We start from the raw sequence: 24491 nt of genomic DNA, 5'->3' as shown, positions 1-24491 counted from the left end.
AATAGTCCAACTTGATAAAGACAATTATAGTATGATCAACCGGGATAACGTGGGTGATTGGTCTTGGAGGTTATTTGAGGTTCTTCCAAGAAAGAACGTCTTAAGATTAAGAAGCAGGATATATTGTCCGCCTTGCTTCGAGCCCGCCCGCAAGCAGAGATTTACAGACACAGAGAGGCAAACAGACACAAAGAGGCTAGACAATAATTATTTATAGGTACTGGTAGTTCTTACAATAAAATATTCAGTTGCTTCTGCATTTATTATCTCTCTTTATTGGAAATTGTCTTCCCTAGACAATTACACACTCTTTTCAGCTTCAGAAATAACTTTCGAAAACTCAATCGTTCAGTTTAGGTTTTAAAGTGTTTTGATACCTCATGCAGAATGATCAAGTTTTTGGCCATGACATGAATCCCTATACTCACTGTAAAGATGTATTTGTGTTTTTAATTTACCTGTAGAAGTTTCAGCTTCTTTATTAGTCGTCAAGTTTTTTGAGAGAGAAAAAAGTGAAAATCACAGAGCGTTTTTGTTTTTGTTTTTAAGAAGAGTCGCATAAATAGTAATGGTAAATGTAGGCATACATGCTAATGAGCAATGATCGTCTCCTGAGACGAAAATTTTCTTCGTGACATTGTTCATTGTTTTACTAATTTCTTAAAATGAAAAAAAAATAAAAATAAAATAAAAGTTACACGGTATAATGATGATGACAGTAGAAAGCATTTCTTGAAATATTCCAGTCTGAAAATTCATATTTGATGAGAAATAGATAACCTAATTTCGTTTATCGCTCAGAGAGCGTTTTATTCGCTTGTTTTGGCATCGATGCTATGCAAAATTTGAATCGGTTTTTCACTATTCTCTCGTGACCCAGATGGCCGATCGATCTCAAAATTCTACAGATGTGTCAGTTTATGTATATGGTGGATTACATAAGGTGCTAACTTTTTTTTTGCTAGCAAAACCAATTATGTAACGTTCCTTTAATGTAATGCTATAAAATGCATATGGTAAGAAAGATGTTGTAAACGTAGAATACAATGATCTACACAAATATGCCTCGAAATTGCGTGGTTTTCCTTTTACCTCGTCAACTAACACGGTCGGCCATTTATGTGAGTCAAATTTTTGACTCCCATAAATGGCCGACCGTGTTTCTTCGCGACGTAAAAGGAAAACCGTGAAATTCCGAGGCATGTTTGTGTGGATCATTATATTTTACTTTTAAGTTATCTTTCTAACCATATGCATTTTGTAACAAACGGTTTCAAGCACTTTTCAAAGACCAACTCGACCGATCCAAGGCAACGTGTTCCTTTAAGTTCCGTTGGTTTGCTCTTTCCAGCGCTTTGATATTGTTGTAAAGGTACTTTATGCTCTGTTGTATGTATGTATGGACGGAGGGTTAAATCTCATTATAATGTTATACATCGAAGGTCGTACACAATCATGCGTATACTTCTTTTTATCGGATTACTAACATAAGAATATCTAAGTTGCATATTAACTCCATATGCCATTAAAAAGCGTCAAGTATGTTTTGTCTTCTTTTATCAACAAACCATGCATCCCGCGTTTCCTTCTTAATAAAACTGCACATGAAGTTACCATGGTTACTACAGGATATAATCGTAAAAGAGTTTAAAGTTTACTCCTTTGATCAATGTTGTCCCTCCTTCAACAATGATGATAGAGAGATGGTACAGCATTCTTACTATATGCTTTCACTTTAGTTCTCCACCCGACGGATATTTCATACATCTTTTGCTCGCGGAGGACGTTTGCCAATTGTAATGCTTTCATGTCATAGTCCTGTTCATAATATTCCACCTCAAAGAGCCGTTGACAACCCTCGATTGCCTTCGAGATCAAAGTCTTTCGTTTGATTACATTGGAGTTTTATGGTTGGCCTTTAATTGTCATTTATCAGTTTTTCTAATCTACCGTCCACCCCTCTCTTCCTTTCTTCAAATCATTCTAAACTTGACGTTGACCTATCTTTTGTCATGATTGTTTGTCTTTCAACCATTATTGAAAAGAAGAAGAAACAAACATTCGTGATAAGTACTGTATCGCTCCCTTCGTGGTCTTTGGTTCAACTGAAGCGGTTAACTTGCTTTTGAAACAACGCGAAAATGACTGAGCTATCTCTCTTAATGCTTTATACATGTTTGATCCAAATCTATAAGAACTTGAACTGATGTTATTGCAACTGAAGTCAATTGTCTACGGTAGTTTAAATATCAGCAGTGGCCCTTCTATTGGGTGTGTATTCTTGCGATGCCATCATACTTTTAAAGGCAGTGAACACTATTGGTAATTACTCAACATAATTATGAGCATAAAACCTTAAAGAAGTAATTTTCCACGAATTTTATTTCGAGACCTCAGATTTAGAACTTGAGGTCTCGAAATCAACCATCTAAACGCACACAACTTCAGGTGACAAGGGTGTTTTTTTCTTTCATTATTATCTCGCAAGTTCGATGACCGATTGAGCTCAAATTTTCACAGGTTTGTTATTTTATGCACATGTTGAAATACACCAACTGTGAAGGCTAGTCTTTGACAATTACCAACAGTGTATACTGTCTTTAAATACTATACTCAAACGCCATACACAGTGTGCAGTATAGGAAAACGTCTCTACCTCATTTGCAATGTTGATTCCATAGCTAATAACCATTATACATGGTGTTGTAGACATAATTTAGAAAAACAAAACCATTACCAAAATTACCAAAGAGGATGATAGCCGCCTTTAAAATGTATCTGCCCGCAGGATGCTGACTAATTGTCGCATTCAATTGTTACTAACAATTCACAATAGTGCTACAAAACGTGACTAAAGGTGAGCCACCCGTTACGATTGTAGCTTCTGCATGACAGCGTGTAAAGTGGACAAGTGTAGGGCAAGTGTTTTAAAACATCAACATTAAATCCAAAGATAAAGATTTACAAAACTGACTATTTTGAACACTGTACATTATCAACCAACTAATTAGCAGTTGATGAATTTCCAAAGTCTTCATTGGTAACCGGCAGACCAAAAACTATTCTGAATCCGCGGCGGAACTGTCTGTATTTAACGGCATAGATGAACGGATTCAGACACGAGTTAGACGCAACCAGTGCCACCGAAACGATGTATACAGCACCGTTGAAATCCAGCGGGTAGCCGAAGTTAAACATGAAGAACACAACGGCATTCATGGACCAGCATCCGACGTACGTGGCGAAGACGATCACCAGGGTCTTGAGGGTGTTGCGACGGGCCCGTAGAAGCGATCTCTCCATGGTGTCTACCGGGTGCGAAACACTGCTGACCGTAACCGGTTGCGGGCCCACACTCACCGCTTTCCGCTTCAGCACTACCATGATGTGGACGTAAGCGAAGAGCATAGCGCACACCGGGAGAAAGTACTGCAGGAGGAAGATCATGACGCCGATAGCCTGCGAGCCCGGGACGCTTACGGAATGGCATGACCCGTAGATTACAGCGTAGAAAGCGATATCGTAGAAGCTACTTGCCATACCGATGATCCAGACCCCTGCGATCAGAATACGGACCGGGACAGTCCCGTAGATTACCCCGTGCTGGAACGGGAACACGATGGCGACGTATCTCTCGAAAGTAACGGACACCAGGTTCAGTGTTGAAGAGGTGAAAAACGACCACAAGAAAAAATCTGAAATCCAGAGGCGACAGAGTAAGTTGCCACCGAGGTTATCAGCGAGAAACACCGGTACTGGTATGTTGCTGCTTAAGAGGAGCATCACAGAGCCGAGGAAGTCTATAGTAGCCTGGTTGAAGATGAAGTAGTTAGTAGTGGTATGCATTGATGTCACTTTGTAGATGACCAGACAGACGAGAGCATTGCCCAGAATGCCTAGTAGCCCTACAATGGTCTTGATCACCCGAAGAACCAAGATTCCCTCGGCCATTTTTAGGTAATACTTCAAGTTGTTTTACGTGTTCGTTTTTAAGAGGATTTCTTTGAAAACAGTGGAGCACGTTTACCAATAGATCTTTTTGAATAACTCTAGTTGAGTACCCACGCCTTATATACAAATAAGTATTTTTTTGCCAGCGTGTAAGTGACAAACTATACATTAGAAGAGCGTGTCACGTGACTTCGTTTCTATTATAAGACGCAGTATCCATTATAGTGGACCGTTCATACAACACATTAGTCTTGGTGCAAGACGTTTCTCGTTCCCTTTTCACGCACACCGCGGCCAGTTCACCGACAGCGCGCGCACCGACTCACCTGACTTATAGTCACTTCTCCGGGGCGGTGAGTGGACTATAAGTTAGGTGAGTCGGTGCGCGCGCTGTCGGTGATTTGGCCGCGGTGTACGTGAAAAGGGAACGAGAAACGTCTTGCACCAAGACTAACAACACATTGACGCGTTTCCTATTCATTTGATTATTAACTTAATAGAGGCAGAATCTATTGAAATATCCCTGCCCCGCCCCGAGCATTTCCTTTATCTGTAAAATTCAATTGCTCGTGCAAGCGTTACATTGAAAGTGTTTGGTACAGGGTTGAACATGTTCAGTGCCGTCTTCGAGATCCACTGTTCGACTGGAAGGCAATGGAGATCCGTGAGCAGAGGAGTGGCAAGGGAAATACTTCGGCCTCTATGGATCAGTCGAGGGCCTTGTTTCGGTGTTTCTGTAAAGCGGTTGAGACCGTGTTGCTTAAAGGCAGTGGACACTATTGGTAATTGTCAAAGACTAGCCTTTATAGTTGGTGTATCTCAACATATACATAAAATAACAAACTTGTGAAAATTTGAGCTCAATCGGTCATCGAACTTGCGAGATATGAATGAAAGAAAAAACACCCTTATCACACGAAGGTGTGTGCGTTTAGATGGTTGATTTCGAGACCTCAAGTTCTAAATCTAAGGTCTTGAAATCAAATTCGTGGAAAACTACTTCTTTCTCGGAAACTATGGCACTTCAGAGGGTGCCGTTTCTCACAATGTTTTATACCATCAACCTCTCCCCATTACTTGTCACAAAGAAAAGTGTTATGCTAATAATTATTTTGAGTAATTACCAATAGTGTCCACTGCCTTTAAGTCCGTGAGAAGGCAGTTGCAGTAGTCAAGGAGTGAGAGTACCAGTGCACTAACAACAGAACGACAGGTGTCATTGAGGCACACATAACGTAATATTGCGTACCTTTATTAGATGGCAGGACAGGGGGTTGTTAATAGAGCAATTCCGTTCTTTAGACGTCACGCAAGTCTTCCCGTACTACGGACGCACTATAGACGTGGTGCGCGCGGGTCGTCATTTGGAATGTCACACAAACTTCGTACCATCTTCGTAAATTTGGGACACTTTGACCTTTTGCAAGTTTATACGAAGTGTCCGTTATCCCGTAATCTGAGACGTCAGACACGTCGTACCATTGCTACTTCGTACCTTCGGGACACTTCGTACCGTAACCAAAATGGTCACTTCGTACCATGAGCCGAGAGCGAAGTATAGTATATTAAACCATTATCTGAGTCACTTTGTTCCGACAGCCGAGTCACTTCGTACCTTCAATATTTTCATATGCGTTAAAGGCAGTGGACACTATTAGTAATTACTCAAAATAATTTTTAGCATCATAAACTTACTTGGTATGCTGATAGTATAAAACACTGTGAGAACAACCTCCCTCTGAAGTAACTTAGGTTTTTGAGAAAAAAATAATTTTCCACGAATTTGATTTCGAAACCTCAGATTTTTGAATTTGAGGTCTCGAAATCAAGCATCTGAAAGCACACGACTTTGTCTAACAATGTTTTTTTTTTCTTTCATTATCAACTCACAACTTCGACGACCAAGTGAGAAGACTGGTCTTTGACAATTACAAATAGTGTCCAGTGTCTACAATGTCTGTTTAGCTTCGAAATCGACTGAATGAATGTTGTCATTTCTATGTTAAAATTATGTCAGTTTCCCTTTTGGATATGAAACTGTTATTTGGTTGAAGGTGAGAACACCGGACCGGGTCCGTTTGTAGAACGTTCATTCCGTTTACAGACAGACCCAACTCATGACCAGAATTTAACTCAAGCATATGACTGAAAGGACACAAATGGCGCGACAAAGGTATTTTTTCGTCCGTTATTTTTTTCGCAACTTCGACGACCAATATTGAGCACATTATTTTCACAGGTTTGCTATTTTATACATATATGTTGAGATTCACCAGGTGAGAAGAGTGGTCTTTGACAATTACCAAATGTTGTCAGTGTCTTTAACTTGCAGGCGTTCTAAGACACTTGCGAGTGAATAGATTTCAATAGTGTCCGGTAAAATGACTTTCTTAGTACCTCAGACTATAGAGACAGTTGCCATGTAAAATGGTGTGAGGCAAGCCTTTGCTATACTAGCGACCTCACGACCATAGGCCTAAACATAAATTCAGAATTTTCGCTCGTCCCGGGCCCCAGAGCCGTGCCTTAACCAAAGGCGCTGGGATGGGCAAACGTATCAAGCAAGCTCATTGGTCCATGCTCAGTCCCATCATTCATCACACTCGCACCGATCCCCCTACACGCATGACGTACTTCCTGAACAAGAACATGTGCAAGTTGAATTACCCATCCCAGCAGTCCTGGATAGACCACTGACCGCTTGGGCTGAGCAAATTTAGAATGGTACATCTGAGCCAGCTGAGGGTCACCGTCTCTTAAGTAACTATACGCAAAAGTTTGCCCCTAATCATGTGAAACAGCAATTGTCTCGATAGTCGGAGGAATTCAAATTTAAGTGGAAACTTGCAATCCAGAACATCATTGTGCCAAACACTATTCAATTCTCACACGCAAATGGCTTGTTAAAATATCCGTTATCCGGGTGCCGTTTACAACAGTTGTGCAACTTCGTGACGTCATGTGGGTATCTTGTACTTGCTGTACAACACAAGACTTGATGCACACGGGAGATAATCTTTGCCCTCACTTGCCCCACCAAACGAAAATGTCTAGTTACGCCGCTGATCTTGCTGTACAACACAAGACTTGATGCACACGGGAGATAAGACGTGAAGTTTGGGGAGCTCTTTAAAGTCACCTGGAAGTGGCATTTTTTTCAAAATAAAGCTTTTGTCACTAATATATGTGTTTTGATGTGTGGAATGTGAATAAACAGTTAACTAAGGTTTTAAACAATCAGTTCTTATGTTATTTACAAATTTAAGAGTAGACCCCGACCCGAGAGGGCGCTGTTCGTGACGTCAATCGAGGCAGACTTTGCCTGTAATGCGTAGAGTAAACACAATTGCAAAGTACATACCGACCAAGTCGTGAGTTTGTACGTTTCAAAAAAAAAAAAAAAAAAAAATTCCGGCATTGCCGACCAGGTGTATTGCTGCTGAATGAAGAAAAACATTTTTTGACGTCACAAACAATTACTAAAAAAATTGTTTTATTGTTCGTAAGCATATACTCTTATGTTTTATTATATTTCCAGGTGACTTTAAAGAAGCTGTCAGACCAACACACAGTTTATGACAACATCCTAATTATGCCGTTGGGGGCCAATCAAAAACTCGACCTGCCTTTAGGGGAGGTAGCCTGTAACTGGTGGGTGGTTTTGCTCTGGGGCTTTCTTTCAAAATTATTTTTTTCTGTCGTTTTTGCTATTGTGTAACCAAACCCCATACTGCCACTAAAGATACCTTGTAACCAAACAATTAACTCTCCAGTAGTTAGTTTTTCCCCCGCATGACTCGTAAATAGGCCTGACATTTAAATTGATATGTAGTGGGAGTAAAAACAAGGCGGCCTTTCCGTAGACCGGGTCCATTTGTAGCACGTTTATCCCGTCTAGAGACAGCTAGACCAGGGTTTTTCGCAAGTTATTGTATCGTAATATAAGCGAGGTTTAGCTGCACGTTACGTGAGGAGCAAATACGTGTGAAAGTGAACGTCAACAAAGTTGTGTTGTTTCTAGTTGACGTCGCCACATAGGGATTATTGCATGCTCAGCGTATGACGACGTACGTACTTGACGTGAAAAAATTGTAACTTCGCGTATGCTAAAAACGTGAGATTTTAATGACACAGTTTTCTGAAGTTCATGTCCACGTTCACACGTATTTTAGGCGTCTTGAGCACTATATTGGCGGATGTATACGCGTAATAAGTTTTGGCATTGTTATTATTATCCAACTCACTGCCAACCTTTTTTAGTAAAGGCTGGGTTACACCAAACTATAGTTCTCAAAACGTCCGAACTCGTCCTAAATAAAACGTAATTGGTCTGGCTAGAACTTTGTGCATTGTCAACATAGCATAAAATAACAAACATGTGAAAATTTAACTCAATTGGTCGTCGAAATTGCGAGAGAATAATGTGTGCCTTCAGATGCCTTGAATTTGAGACCTCTAGCTAAGTCTCGAATTCAATTAAAACATTTCAGTGAATAAAAACTTCTGTCTCAAAAACTACATTACTTCAGATTGAGCTGTTTTCACGATGCAGACTTGCAGAATAAATATTATCAGAGATATAGCGAAAGCAAAGTCCTCTTTTCCAATTATTTGACCTAAAACCAAACTGAGGGTCACCAAATGTATGAATGGAAACAAACAAACAAACAAATAAACACATTTTGAGAAGACTGATGGAAGTCAAAGGTTGACGTTGCAAATTGAAGTAGGCGCCATTCAAACTTTATATTGGTAATTCTACCTGTTTCCTACACAGTTAAACCATGTAGGAAGGAAGGGAAGGAGCTCGAACGACCCCCAAAATCGCAGAGTAACACAAGAATACCTTGACGATGCCCCTGTCAGGGATGACCAGTGGGGGAAAAAATAGGAGACCTCCAGCTGTACGGCCGATTAACGAGCAGGATTAGATCTCTTTGTACAGAACATGCGGTACCGCCGCTCTGCACCGTTGCCTTCGTGTAAAGTTGAATCATTGGAGACAAGAATTGTGAATACACACGTTTTCATTTACCGTTTACGGTGTTTACATGGACATATCATAGCATATTTTTACATTTTTTGCAACTTTCCGGTCACTAGCGGTGGATCAAGATTTGGGTACAAGCACACGAGGGTGGTTGGTATTCAATTGTGTTCATCATTTAGGTAGCGTCCTAAAATATTATCGCATCTAAAAAAGGGGTAGTTTTTCCTCTAGTATACCCATACGACATACGACGCCATAGTTTGGTGAAGAACCAAGTGCGCACGCGCAAACTAACACGCCAGGTCGCCCATTGTTTGTGTAATGGTACGTGGGTGGTTACCAGGTGTCGTTAAACGACCGCGGTACCACGGGTTCGACTTTTGAAGTCCCTTCATTCGAACTCCTTCTTTTCCTTCCTCCATGGTGAAACAGTGCCCTATATATTTTAACCATAAAACCTAAGTCTCTTTGAGAGATATATAAACACTAAAAGGTGCAACGTGTTTGGATGGGTTTGTTCAACCTGCAATATGAGTGTTTTGATTGTGTGCACTTTGAACGTGACGGTACGTCAACCGTTGGATACACGCCACTAATCTGTCATACCTTTTGACAGTGTGGCGATGCTAATCCATGCCGCTGTTTTCAATGGTTTGTCTGCCAAATGTACTGAGTTTCTTCAACTGCAACTGAAGTACCCTTTTTAATTGTATAGTGGCTCCTCAAGAATGTTAGCCCCAAAGGAGTTATATTGTATAAAATCTGCACGTGTATATGCCGATATGTGGAGATTGTGCAGTTAATTCACCAGAACCATAATCAAACTACAGCTGAACTCAAAATTGGACAGAACTGTCTGTAGCAACAGGTAAGTGGTGTGATTTTCTTAGTGGCTCAACCACAAGGGGGTACAGGGGCTGGAGCCCCTCCACTCAATGGTTCCCCTTCCCTCTTGGCAACATGAAATGGTTCGTCACTGCATACAGTCTCTGTAAAAGACATTGATTTTAGTTTTAGTTTTCCGGCATTATACAGTTTATGCCGTTGTCCAATGGGAAACTGTCCCATGGGAAATTAACGCGGGCTGGAAGAGGGTTAGTCAAAAGAGGGCGCTACCAAAAGACGTTTGTACACAGTACGCCTAATTAATGGACAGGATATCCGGGGTGACAGAATCTCCTGCCACACCGGAAAGAGTTATAACTTTTTTTCATTAAAAGGACATGTTGCCTTGGATCGGACGAGTTGGTCTACAAAAAGCGTTTGTAACCGTTTGTTATAAAATACACTGTTTAAAAGATGCTTTAAATTAAAGTAGGATAAGTATCCACACAAATTTGCCCAAAAATTACGTGGTTTTCCTTTTACTTTGCGAACTAAAACAGAGTCGGCCCTTTATTATGAAAGCCCACAATTTGACTCCAATCAATGGCCGACCGTATTAGTCGACGAGGTAAAAGGGCAAACCATGCAATTTCGTGGCATATTAATTGTGTGGATCATTATATTCTACTTTTACAACTGCTTCCTACCCATATATTATGCATTTTACAACAAAGGGTTACGAACGCTTTTCAAATACCAACTCGACCGATCCAAGGCAACGTGTTCCTTCAACTACTTTGCCAGGTATTTTCTACATCATGCTTATTAATTGTATAAGTTGTTTGGTTCCTAGTTGTACGTCCTCTGTCCGTTTATCTTGCCTCTGTCTGTTCACAGCCTGATTACTACAAGCCTCGGCTTATCAAATCGGCCTCCATATTCTTCATTTTCTTTTACTGTAAAAACCTACACTACTCTGTTCGGTATTCCATTGTGTATAAACTGTAATGCCTTGTTTATGACAGTATGAGAATAAATGTGAAATAAATCAGTCATTTGCGAGTTAGATTTTAATCAGCGTTTTAGCAGCGGCGCGGCGGCGCTGTAATGCTCAAAAACATTGGGGACAAGCATGATCCTAACTGTTGAATGGGAAATGCTATTCCTCATGGGCGAATAGGTCTTTTTGATCGCCGGTGCGGATAGGAGTAGTAGTGAATGTCGCATGAAGTTCCACCAATCAAATGACAAGGATCTGTATGTCAGTTGTCAGTTATATAATCCTATATAGAGCAAAATAATGACGTGCTTATAGCACAAGTTACCACTTACATTTAAATTCCCAGGACTATAGAAACAATTGCTATGTCAACATGGTTAGGTGCAAGCTTTTTATGTACATTGTAGAAACCTTCTGACGAGCAATCCATGGATTGTTAGGGTGTTAAAGACACTGGACACTATTGGTAACTGTCAATGACCAGTCTTCTCACTTGGTGTATCTCAACATGTGCATAAGAAAACGATTCAGTGAAAATTTAAGTTGCAAGATAATAATGAAAGAAAAATCACCCTCAGTCACACGAAGTTGTGTGCTTTCAGATGCTTGATTTCGAGACATCAAATTCTAAGCTTGAGGTCTCGAAACAAAATTCGTGGAAAATTACTTCTTTCTCATAAAGTACGTCACTTCAGAGATAGCCTTTTCTCACAATGTTTTGTATTATCAACGTCTCCCTATTACATATACCAAGTAAGGTTTTATGCTAATATTTATTTGGAGTAATTACCAAAAAAGTCCACTGCCTTTAAACGTCTCTAACGTAAAACAACTAGTCCGGGAGCCCAGCAGGGTTTATTGAAAATATTGAGTGCAAAAGGTTTGAGGTGTAGGATGTGCAGGGCCCCCCGTGGGAACCTTAAAATGTGAATTCTTAAGCGCACCGAGTGGTGCGTTGGGAGGGGGGAGCCCCCTAAACGCACCAAAAGTCCATTTAAATTAACTGTTGAGTGCAAGCAAAATTTCTTCATATATTGAAATGCCATGGTTCACTGACTATGAATTCCGTATTTAAGAAAATAAATAATGGTGCTAAGTGTACTTAAGAAGGCCCTTAATTAGTGCTAATTAGACGTTTAAATGAAATTTTGAGTGCAACGATCAAACATGTGTCAATGTGTACCTTAGACTGTGCTGACTCAAAATCAACTACTTAAGAAAATTTTAAGTGGTGCCATCTTTGCTTAAGAAAGGGTCAAAGGTCAACAAAGGTCAAATGTCAATATAATGAAAGTGATGATTTCAAGCAAAATGTCTTCATATATTGAATTGCCATTAATGGACACTAATGGTAATTGTCAATGACCTATCCTCTCACTTGGTGTATCTCAACATTTATGCATAAAATAACAAACCTGTGAAACTTTGAGCTCAATCAGTCATCGATGTTGCGAGATATATATAATAATAGAAAAAAAACACCCTTGTCACACGGAGTTGTTTGCTTTCAGATGCTTGATTTCGAAACCTAAAGATCTAAATCTTTGTCTAGAAATCAAATTTGTTGAAAACTACTCCACTTCAGAGGGAGTCGTTTCTCACAATGTTTTATACTACCAAACAATCCCCGTTACTCATTACCAAGTAAGGTTTTATGCTAATAATTATTTTGAGTAACTACCAATAGTGTCCATTGCCTTTAACCGTCTCTAACGTAAAACCAGCAAAGGCTGTCCCCGAATCATTTGGCACTGTCCCTATAGTCTGATGAATTCACATGTTAGTGACATTGCGTCTATAATAAGCACGTCACTGTAAAGTAAAGACAATAATATTCAAATCTAACACGCAATGGAGGCTTATTGAACTGAATGGTATAATATTCAAAGAAATAAGAGGTCTTGATAAAAATATATTTCCTCTTGAAATATACGGTCTTGAAATAAATATGTGGCGTTCATGATCGCAGAATGAACCACAACTTGTCCATGAATTAATATGTAAGTGCTTTTAAAATACAAATACATTTATGAAGCACGAATAGTTACAGATTGGCCCTGCTTCAAGGAGCTGGATATACACAAACGAATTGAGCAACTGCAACAACAAAAAGTTAAACACAGGCACTGGATGCTATTGGTAATTTGCTAAAAAATAATTGTTAGCATCAAAACTTACGTGTTCGACTTGATTTTCAGAACGTTTTTTTTAGTGGGTGGGTTCGATTAGCTCTCCTGGGTCTACCCCGGTGCGTGGCGGGTTTTTTTTCCAGGACGAACGTGGGTATTTATCTGCACACGTTCGTCCTAGATTAAAAAAACGCCACACGTCGGGGTCGACCCAGGGAAGCTAAACGAAAGCACCCACTGAAAACGAGTTCGGTGTGATGATGCAGGTAGATGAGGCACAAAGAGAAGTCATTGTTTACTTTCCTGTGTGAGTGCAGGCCTACTCCTTTTCGCTGCATACCAAATATAGGTCAGTGTGATTTAGTCGGACCTTATAAAGTGAATTCTTCCTTTTGATAAACGACCTATAAATGCGGACAGGTGTAAATCACATCAATACAATTTGTATCTCTATGCTCTATGGTATTACCAGCATTCTGTGGAACTTCACATTCATCTTGACTCTTGATGCAGAACGTATTTAACAAAGAGGTACTGCCGGGTGTCGCAGGGAATTCTGTTTGCCGATTCTGTCCTCCATCGTATGGGAAATAAACATGGGCTGGAGGAGGATCACTCAAAATGGAAGTAGTTTGTACCCAGTTTGAACAAAGTTTGCAATGGGTGCGTTCGTTTAGCTTCCCTGGGTCGACCCCGGTGTGTGTCGGGTTTTTTTCCAGGACGAACGTGGGTAATTATCTGCACACGTTCGTCCTGGAAAAAGAAAACGCCACCACACCGCGGTCGACCCGGGGAAGCTAATCGAGCGCACCCAGTAATGGGGGCATCTCCAGGGGAAAGAATCCCCTGCCACACCGGTGTCCCAGGGAATTCTGTTTGCCGGAGTTTCTGTCCCCAAAACCGGAAATTAACATGGGCTGGAGGAGAAGGATCCACAAGAGACTAACAGGAGAGAAGGAGTTTGTACACAGTTTCGCCGTATATGGGGATGGAATCTCCTGGGGACAAAATCTTCTGCCACACCGGCTCACCCGCCATACAGGACCGCTCACAGTGAAAGGTTTGCCGTCTACAGCACTTAATTATAACTTAAAGGCAGTGGACACTATTGGTTGTTACTCAAAATAATTATTAGCATAAAACCTTTCTTGGTGACAAGTAATGGGGAGAGGTTGATGGTAAAAAAACATTGTGAGAAACAGCTCCCTCTGAAGTGCCATAGTTTTCGAGAAAGAAGTAGTTTTCCACAAATTTGATTTCGAGACCTCAGATTTAAAACTTGAGGTCTCAAAATCAACCTTCTATAAAACGCACACAACTTCGTGTGAAAAGGGTGTTTTTTCTTTCATTATTATCTCGCAACTTCGATGACCGATTGAGCTCAAATTTTCACAGGTTTGTTATTGTATGAATATGATGAGATACAAATAACAATTACCAATAGTGTTGTAAAATGTGCATTTTGGATTTTAGCCGCTGTGTTGCACTGTTTCAATAAACCATCAAATAATATGACATTTCAGACAGAAATGTTTCAAGGGATGCTTTTAACTATCATCATTAGACCGTTTGAGGTTTTGTTTTAAATCAGCGATTTTATAGACAAGGTTTCCATCTCACCAATTCTGTAATGTTCCTTTAATAAATGTGAGACGGCTTTATTAACCCTGCTAGCCACCGAGTCCAAATATTTATGCGTTTGCCTGACGGTGCTCACTTATATACAGATATGTTGAGGTGTATAAAGTGGTGAACTTTTTAGGGACACAAACCTTGTTCTGTTGTTCTGAACAGATGAATCTAAGTTCATCTGAACAAACACACCATAGGTTTTAACATTCTAATTATTAGTACAGGTCCCTATGTCAGGTTTTTGGGTCCAGCTGGATTTTCGTGCCAAAATGGATTTTATTGGCTAACTTGGTCAATAGTAGTATAATATCGAAGTCTTACAGCGCACGTACCAAACAAGGTACTCAAGGCGCTGAGTATTATACAAACTTTCTGGCATTTGAGTAACTACCAATAGTGTCCACTACCTTTAACAAAAATAGAAACTAGTGCCCTACGGCGTTAACTCCTTCATGGGTCGCTGGGTTAAGCAAACACTTTTTTATCGCATTATAGCACCTGAAATATACCTGAACTCAAAACTCTGGAAATTCTTTATCAATTTAATTCTGGCCTCCATGGCCACTAGTTCACTGTAGTGACATGAAATTTGGGGTAGGGTATTTTTCTCTTTTACCGTCATGCGTGTGTGATACGAAGCTATCTTATTTTAAATTGTCAATGCAATTTACATATGATTGTATATATTTGTTTTAAGTGATTTTGTCACCTATGCACATTTTATTATATAGTTCCATGTTTTCAACAGTTTTTGCACCACTTTGTATTTTGGTGTTTGTGCAACTTAAGTAATAATATTAATTTTGGTTGTTTACGAATACACCGATGTGTGTTAGCACTGTATACTCAGTACTTTCCCCGATACACATGGTGAGACTACTGGTCTTTGCAATACTTACCAAACGTGTCCAGTGCCTTCAATGGGCATTATGTACGGGAATAAGGAGTATAGCGACTCGTTTACATCCGTTTACAACCTTGCCGGGTCATGGCCACGACATTTCGCAAGTTATCATATTACTGTAGGGAAGTTGTGTAGCTTCAATGCCTTTAAAGATTAATTTGACAAATTACTCACCATTATTAATCAACTTGTGAAATTTGATTATTTTTGCCTAGAAACTCACCGACTGACTTGAAACAAATCAATTGACGAACGACCAGATGGCAACGTTAGATCGTCCTCTCAGCTCTGGTGTTTGTGCTCTGACTATCATCCTGTACACGTCATTGCTTAATGGACCTCAGACGGTAAAAGGTAAAGTTGGTACAATCCCACGTTCTTGTGTGTGCAACCGTTGTGTAAAATAATCTCTTTTGTTTGGGGGTGTTTGGTCAAGGTACTGGACATAATTGATAACTACTCAAACACAATTGTTAGCATAAAAACTTACTTTCGCGAGAAGAGCAATTAATTGAGAGCTGTTGATAGTATAAAACGTTGTGGGAAACGGCTCTCTTTGAAGTAACGTAGACTTTGAGAGAGCGGTAATTTATCACTCAAATTGCTCTCCGTATTTAATTATAAAATACTAACAGGCATTAAATGACGCACATCCAATTGTGTGCAACAATAGTGTGTTTGTTTTTTGTTTGCATTATTCTATTGCGACTCTGATGACCAGTTGGTTCAAAGTGAATACTGGTCTTGGACAATTACCAAATGTGTCCAATGCCTTTTTCGCGATAGTTTTTTTTTTTTTTTTTGGGGGGGCGGGGTGCTGGTGTAGTTAAACAGTTAGCAGCTTTCCTGAGAAGTGTTGGCTTCAGAATCGGTAAATTGATCACATGTAAGTGAATTACCTATATGATAGTTCGTTCATACATAGTGTTTAGGGTCACTCACCTTTTAAAGTTATTTTGGGTTTAAGGGTATTTTTAACATAAATTATCCTGTATTGATTAGGTATACTGGTATTCCTTGAACCATTTTGTAAAAACGTGTTTTTATTTGTTATTGTTAACATGAAGGACTGAGCCAGTCTGATGTAGAACACCACTGCATGCGACCTTGTGATTGGCCATCGAAGCCCCGGACCTGCCGCTATGAGTTCACCGTTGAGTGGTCTTACAGCATGTCCAAGGCGTGCTTCAAGTGTCCCTTCAATGTGACTGATTGTTACCGGCCACATTGCTTGGCTCTGGACGGGGCTCCTAGAGCTGTAGCCGTTGTCAACAAGCAGTTCCCAGGACCGAGTATTCAGGTTGGAGTTTTACATTTTCCCCCCCCCTTAGAAAATAGTGCAGATTACAACAACAAAATTTTGCCACAAAAACGTTACTTGGTAAGAGTCTAAAACTCCTGGGTCAAGCTGACCCTATACCGCACTTACCGAGTGGTATTTTGCGTTGTCTCTGGACTTAGTCTTCAGGTGGTGGTTGACAACTTTCGGACTAATTCTGCTACAGACTTACGTTTTACGTTACGTTTTACATTACGTTTCGTTTAACGTTACGTTTTGCGTTATGTTTTACGTTACGTTTTACCGAACGATAGACTATAGACATTGATCATGGGGCGGCCGTCTTAATATCTCATAACGTACAATCAAAATGAGGTTGATAGGTCAAGTAGTCTGGTTCTTTGTTTGTACAATGAATAATAGCATTCCTCACTGTTACTGGAAACAAGGAACATGACTAAGATGTTGGAAGCGTAGTTGTCTCTGACCATTCTGCTACATGTTTGAACCTTCAAATTTTTATAATAAACTCTCGTTACAAAATATACTTCTTTTTAGGTTTGTGAACACGACCAACTATCTGTGCAGGTCAACAACTACTTGGTGAACGCTGAGGGCGTTACCATACACTGGCACGGCCTTCACCAACGCGGTACACCATACATGGACGGCACCTCTCAGGTCACACAGTGCAACATCCCAACTCGCTCCAGCTTCACCTACGAGTTCCTGGCGGACACCCCCGGAACGCACTGGTGGCATTCTCACACAGGTATGCAGCGATCCGACGGAGTCTTCGGACCTCTGATCATTAAGCAAGCCGCTCCTGATGATCCGCACAGCGGGCTTTACGATTACGATCTTCCGGAACACGTGGTGGTCGTCCACGACTGGTTTCACGAGGTTACCGTAAACCGGTTCGCAGGGCACCACCTTTCCACCCTCAGTGGTTCTCCGGATTCCATTCTGGTGAACGGCAGAGGGCAGTCTATCGAGTATACCATGAGTGACTCAAACCAGACTTACAAAACTCCTAGGGAAGTCTTTCACGTGGATCTCGGTAAGAGGTATCGCTTCCGGACTATCAGCAACGCCATCTTAGATTGTCCCATAGAGGTCTCATTGGACAAGCACAACCTGACTGTGATTGCCAGCGATGGGTCTCCATTCGAGCCCGTCCAGGTGGCGCGTTACGTTATCTACGGTGGGGAGAGGTTCGACTTCGTTCTGACTGCTGACAGGGCCGTTGGTAGATACTGGATGAGGTTCAAGGGATTAGGTCTCTGCAGTGGGGTCCAGGGACTAGCGATGGTGGTTTACAACAATGTTGAAGGAGAAGAGGATCTGGCATCAGAGGATTATCCAGGGATAGCCCCGGAAGGGATACTTCTCAATCCGTTTAATCTACCAGCTTCGGAAACTGTCATGACTGTTGATCAGCTGACCGCAATAGGTGAGGGGAATTCTGTTGTTGTTTTTGTTTCGTTTTGTGTTTTCTGTGTGTTTTGATAGTTACGCACCTTATAAAACAAACAATTTTGGAGTCAAAAGTTTTGGTTGCACGGGGTTTTATTTCTAACACACTGTTACCGTCCACAAACTTTAATATGTGAAAAAAAATTTAAAGGTTTTTTTCAAAATATTGATAAGGTTCTCACCACCACCGTCGGTAGGGTACGCAAGATCAGAAAAGCCGCGCACATTGGCGGACACTAGAGCAATTCTAAAGAGGACATTGACCAAAAGCTAAGATAATTATTTAATGTAGTTTCTTTGTAACAAAATCCAAAAAGGATGCTGTGCAATCCGTCTTGAATCACCCGGATGTTCCTCCTCTGTCTGTTTCTATAGAAAAGCAGGCGGAGTCTTTAGAGAACAACGACAGAACCTTCTACATCGCGATGGATTTTGGAAACATTACCAACCCTAACTACAACCACCCAGACTACTATCCCGTCGGGCTGAAACCTGGTCATTTTGTGTACACGTCACAGCTCAACTTCGTGGCCTTTGTACCCCCGGGGTCACCACCTTTGACCCAGCTTGCTGACATCCCGGAGTTTGAGCTTTGCAGCTTCGAATCTACGGAGGCAAAGAGAGACCATTGCAAGGAGGCGTACTGTGAGTGTACTCACTATTTGGAGGTCGACCTCGGAGAAGTGAGTTTTTTTTTTAAACTTGAGCGATTTGTAAATCGATTAGCTGTCAGATATACGTTTTAACGTGAAATACGTCTAAATGTCATGGCGTGTAATCTTATGTATAGAAGCAGTTACAATATTTTACCCTAGGTATCCATATTGTATATGTATACAGGTGGTCGAGTTGGTCCTAGTTGATGAAGGTATACCGTTTGAGGGCAGTCACCCCATGCACCTTCACGGATACAGCTTCCAGGTGGTTGCAATGGGAAAGATAGGAGATTCGACCACCGTTGAGGAAGTGAAAAGACTCGACCAGGCAGGTATGTAGACTTGTGACAAGTCGTTAAATGTCTGTCGCGGTGATAGCGTTCCGACTATATTCCGAATCTTCCCGCGATTCCCGCGGTATTCTCGCGAGACTGCTGGCCCCGCGAGACTACTGCTCTCACGACTACGGTCCCATTTAATGAAGAGGGGAGGTCGGAAATCATCAGTTCGCGCGAGAGTAGTGATCTCGCGAGAGCACCGCCACAACTCAACCATCTCACCGCGGCAGATTAACGACTTGTCCACAAGTCTAGCAAGTATGGACGGTATGTTCTTTGATGCTCAAGAACACGTAGGATCGCTGTTCATCTTCCACCCAAACGATGATGATGTAGCGCCATTTTGTACTGTGTTGTTCCTGTTCCGAGTATGTTGTTATCAGTGTTCTCATCGTTAGGGCGTGTGCGGACAGCTCACGTGGGCCAAGGGCACACCGCCCGAACTCAGGCTAAAAATAGATGGAATGTGTCATTCTGCTGAAAGAGGGCACTGCCAGAGAGGTGCCATGCCCCTTGTTCCTGATGACATGTTTGCCATCAGTTGGGTAACCAGTGTGTAGGATCGAGAAGCAGGGGGATGCCTACACAGAGATGTTAAGGTGTTAATGGGGACGGCAAAATCTATTGAAAATTCAAGACAAACTGAAACAGGAAACAACTACGAGAGTGGTACGACACATGAGTGTTTTGTACACACCTTAACGGGTGTCAGCGGCACACATGCCGGTGTCGCGGCCTACTCAGAGCTGCGGGTGACGTCACCGGGCATTTCGGCACGCAGTAATCACGGTCTCAGCTCTCTGGCGTGCCAAGCTCTCCGGGATGACGTCGCATGCTGTTGTTGCGGGCGTGAGTCTCCGGTGCTCTGCTATACGATTCCTCCCCCTCCGCCGCGAATAAATCTTCGAGACGTTGTTTTGTTATCGTACGAGTGCTTTTTCGATGGGCAACCCCAAACCCTCGATCTTCTGTTCTGGCTTTCAGAAGAACCCTCTTTGAAATTTCATTTCCTCAAATACTTTCGCAATACTGTCGTAGACACTCCACTCGTTCACCACACGATTTTCTTGTGGACGCCGCCATGAGAGCTAGGAGTAGAGCAAAACAGTCGGTCGACTCGGCACGACACTAAAATCGACTACTTTCGCTTGGTGTGCGCAGGCATGGCATGACGTAATACTACCGTGTTTGGTAATCCGGAGCTCCGAGTACGTCAGATGATTCGGCTCCCTTCGGCACAGCTCTGGTTCTATTCTGACCGCAAAACTTTAAGACTATAAAGGGTCTAAATCAATCAAAAAATGTATATGTTATTTTGTTTATAGGAGGCATCAATAGAAATTTCGTGAAAGCACCCCGTAAGGATACCGTGATAATTCCGGATGGGGGTTACACAGTCGTCCGCTTCGCTGCCGATAATCCTGGCTGGTGGCTATTCCACTGTCATCTACAGTTTCATAGTGACGTAAGTAGTATCGAAGAGTTAGTTAAAAACACTGGACACTGTTGGTAATTGTCAAAGACCAGTCTTCTCACTTGGTGTATCTCAACGTATATGCATACAATAACAAACCTGTGAAAAATGTCGACGTAGTTGCGAGTTCATAATAAAAGAAAAAACCTTGTCACACGAAATAGTGTGCTTTCAGGTGCTTGATTTCGAGACCTCAAAATTCTAAATCTGATGTCTCGATATCAAATTCGAGGAAAGTTAATCCTTTCTCGAAAGTTACATTACGTCAGAGGGAGCCGTTTCTCACAATGTGTTATACTATTATTCAAGCTCCCCATTACTCGTTACCAAGTAAGCTTTTATGCTTATAATTATTTTGAGTGAATTACCAATAGTGTCCAATTGATTAATTGCCTTATTCATACTGTACTTTTGTATGCAAGTTCGCCTCAAATAAGGCTCAAAGTAACCCATTGGTGTGGGGCTACAAGAGGAAAACGTATTCAAAGTGGAAAGAACTCAGGGGAGCTGGAGGTAGGAATGCTGATGTTCCTCCTAAAACAGTCTAAAATTGTATGATGGAGAGAAACGTGCACCAGGCAAGGAGTTCCAAAGATGCAGTACGTGGAATAAAGCTGTTAAAAGCTCCATATTCAAGATCTCAGCAGATCAAGAGATTAACAACTAGCTCAAATTTTCTTATAAGATTCGTTGCTTTTTTGCACATGTTTGGATAGTGAGATACTTGTCTTTAAACAATAAACGTATCCTTGTGTTTAAAGGCAATGGACACTATTGGTAATTGTCAAAGACTAGCCTTCACAGTTGGTGTATCTCAACATAAGCATAAAATAACAAACCTGTGAAAATTTGAGCTCAATCGGTCATCGAACTTGCGAGATGAATGAAAGAAAAACACACCATTGTCACACGAAGTTGTGTGCGTTTAGATAGTTGATTTCGAGACCTCAAGTTCTAAATCTGAGGTCTCGAAATCAAATTCGTGGAAAATTACGTCTTTCTCTAAAACTATGGCACTTCAGAGGGAGCCGTTTCTCACAATGTTTTATACCATCAACCTCTCCCCATTACTCGTCACCAAGTAAGGTTTTATGCCAATAATTATTTTGAGTAATTACCAACAGTGTCCACTGCCTTTAATGCGCAATATTTGTTGTTCTGAAAACCTACAGGTAGGAATGGCGATTGTGTTGCATGTCGGCAAGGACCAAGACCTACCTCCCAAACCGAAGGATTTCCCACGTTGTGGTAACTGGTACCCACATGGCAATGAAACTGACAAGCCCCCACCATCCCAGATGCCTTGCAGTGCCTTACGGTCTACTAGTTCCATGTCTTATGTGTTTATGGCGCTGAACTCATGTATGGTAGTTGCTGTGACTCGGCTTGGCTGCGCATCATTTTGGTGCTAGACAAATTCTGAATACAGGTATAGTATGCTGTTAATAATCCGATGGTCTGCGCATCGCAAACTAGACAAAATTCAGGTAGATGTTGTTTACGTTGCTCGGCTAGGCTGTGCATCATTTTGTTACTATATAAATTCCTATTATAGTATTTTTCTGTGACTCGGCTGGTCGTCGCATCATTTGGTACTAGACAAATTCAGGTAGGCCTACATAGATGTTGTTTCTGTTACTCAGCTGGACTGCGCATCAGTTTGGTACTAGAACAACAATTACCCTCTGTTTTATAAAAATAAAAGTCGGAAAATGTAGAATGTAAGATCAAAAGGTCTTCTTCCGTAAACTTCATTGGTGCCGCTGATAGCCACTTTCCACGGATCTCGGTTCAGCATCAACGTCCTCAACTGGTAGTTTCTTGTACGTTGCGCTGCGTCTGTTTTCACCGGTTCACGTATGTCTTCTCGATCCCTGCTCTAGTCTGAACATCTGACGTCACACGCCAGAGAGGGGCCTCATGCCTAGAGGCTAATCTTCGCCCAATAATTACCTTTCACCTACGTTTATTATGCAGACGACCGAAAGTGTCTAGCTGCCTAACGTCACCTTTTGCACAAATCCAAACACATATCCAATAAATTCACTGGTTCTGAAATAATCTGTCATCCTTGCGGATAGAGACAGGGTACCATGTCTATTCCCGCCTCTGCTCTTAGCAAGCTCCATCGACGGGTTCCCGAAAAAAACTACAGGGTGCACAGCAAGCTCCGGATGGCGTACACAGTGGTCAGTAAGTATTTCATCTTCTGCTCCCGATGCGGGTCGGCAGGTGTATTGTGGACCTCCCTAAACTTGCCAAAGCTCTCCTCAATCTCATCTCGCTCTCAGTCGATCTATGAAGTTGATGTATGAGCCCCACATGAGGGTAGTGCATAGAGCTACCGGTACATGTATATTGTCTTTAGATCATTTTTGGAAGAAGCCACAACCAATTTACCTTTTTTTTTAATAATAGGGGTACCAGGTGCTCCCTCAATGTTCGTAGGCCGATGCAAATTTTGTATCTTATTATAAAACAATTTTTTACTTAGTATTATACTCAGTTATAACAACTTAAAATTTGTGTCCACGACATTTAGGTTACTCTTTTCCCGTTGACATGAGCGGGAAAGAGCACACACTATTGGTAATTTTAGGTAATAATGGGGTAACATTGTTTTGGTAATTTTTAGGGAGTGTGGCTCTTGATTATAGTTTTCATTTTGTATGAGGGCTAGTTTTTGGAACTCCATCAGAGAATGATGCATTACTTTGTTTAGGTCAAGATAGATGAGTCGTTTTATTGTGGTTATGTCAAGCACAAACATGTTTAGACATCCTGTCTTGCATGTATAATTTCATTGTGTTTTACTTTGCTGTGTTTGTATAAGATATGCACATATTCTTCTCCTATCTTGTAAAGAAATAAATTAGCTGCAGAAGATTTATCTTTTACAATTGAGACGTCATCTGAATGGTTTTGTGTTTTTTAGACGCTCTTCATATTTCCAGGAAAGGGCAATCCGGAGAGGGCAACGAGAGGGCAACTCTGGAAAGCTGACATCACCGTCCCATTCGTTGTATGGCCAATAGAAACGTTACAAATAGGCTTATTTTTTTATAAAGAAAAGTTGTTATTTCAGTAATAGTCATTTTACGCATTATAATATTGTTTACACTTTTATGACTTTATGATGTACGTAGTACTATATTTTACATAGCCATCATAAATTATACCTTTACTTTGATACTTGTTTTAATTTTTAATAAAGACTAGAAAATACAACTCTTGTAGTATACCAATGAATCTGTCCTTTTGGTGCTGCAATTTGTTGATTTATTTATTTCCTCCTTCTTTCAAGTCCATGCAGGAGGAAAAGTTTGGTGTGTGGTTTGTATTTTTGTAAATGAGCAAGTACTGCCAAGACAGGTGTGTTTAATTCACAACATAGTCCACTGACAACGTTACCATTAAAAAGTGTGAAATTTTACACCGGCTTTATAATCTGCGAAATTGTTGTTTTTTTTCTCTCTCGCTTCTCTCTTCTACACAAAAGAAGTTGATTCACTTGTGAATACTTGTTGGCAAAATTCAGTTCATATCAAATGTCTTATATTTATAAACAAAACAAAAGGTACTTGAAAGAAACGGTTAATGGTAGGAATTTTAAAATCCTTTTTTTAATATTGTGTACATTCTGCTGTACTTTTTCTCAAATACTACAAGCAAGCAAGCAAGCAAGCAAGCAAATGTGAAAAATTCTTACAAAACAAAAGATACAAATTAAAAAAAAAAAATTGCGTCCACAAGACATAATGAAATGCACAGTAATCGCCTAATTTTTTTAAAGCATAAATATTGCTGCAATCCAGCAGAGCTATATTATGTGCTTAA

General features: G+C 40.9%; 2 protein-coding genes across 3 annotated transcripts; one reads left to right on the top strand and one right to left on the bottom strand.

The window, feature by feature from the left end:
* Nucleotides 1–3003: 3003 nt before the first annotated feature.
* LOC117298718 (substance-K receptor-like) lies at nt 3004–3951 on the bottom strand. The gene has a single exon (XM_033782033.1). The coding sequence runs from the start codon at nt 3949–3951 to the stop codon at nt 3004–3006; it is 948 nt and encodes a 315-aa protein (XP_033637924.1).
* A 5820-nt stretch (nt 3952–9771) lies between these two features.
* On the top strand, nt 9772–22803 carry LOC117298396 (laccase-1-like). 2 transcript variants are annotated; one of them, XM_033781644.1, is made up of 8 exons: nt 9772–9809; nt 15647–15785; nt 16499–16731; nt 17269–18163; nt 18562–18869; nt 19027–19174; nt 20506–20645; nt 21827–22803. In XM_033781644.1, the coding sequence occupies exons 2-8, from the start codon at nt 15692–15694 to the stop codon at nt 22064–22066; spliced, it is 2058 nt and encodes a 685-aa protein (XP_033637535.1). In that variant the 5' UTR covers nt 9772–9809; nt 15647–15691; the 3' UTR covers nt 22067–22803. The 2 variants fall into 2 exon arrangements, with proteins under 2 accessions (XP_033637535.1, XP_033637534.1); XM_033781643.1 differs by lacking the exon at nt 9772–9809 and adding an exon at nt 13754–13955.
* The last annotated feature ends 1688 nt before the right edge of the window (nt 22804–24491 follow it).

This window comes from Asterias rubens, chromosome 13, assembly GCF_902459465.1.
Source record: "Asterias rubens chromosome 13, eAstRub1.3, whole genome shotgun sequence".
Taxonomy (NCBI): Eukaryota; Metazoa; Echinodermata; class Asteroidea; order Forcipulatida; family Asteriidae; genus Asterias; species Asterias rubens.
This window is presented reverse-complemented; position numbering and strand designations above follow the sequence as displayed.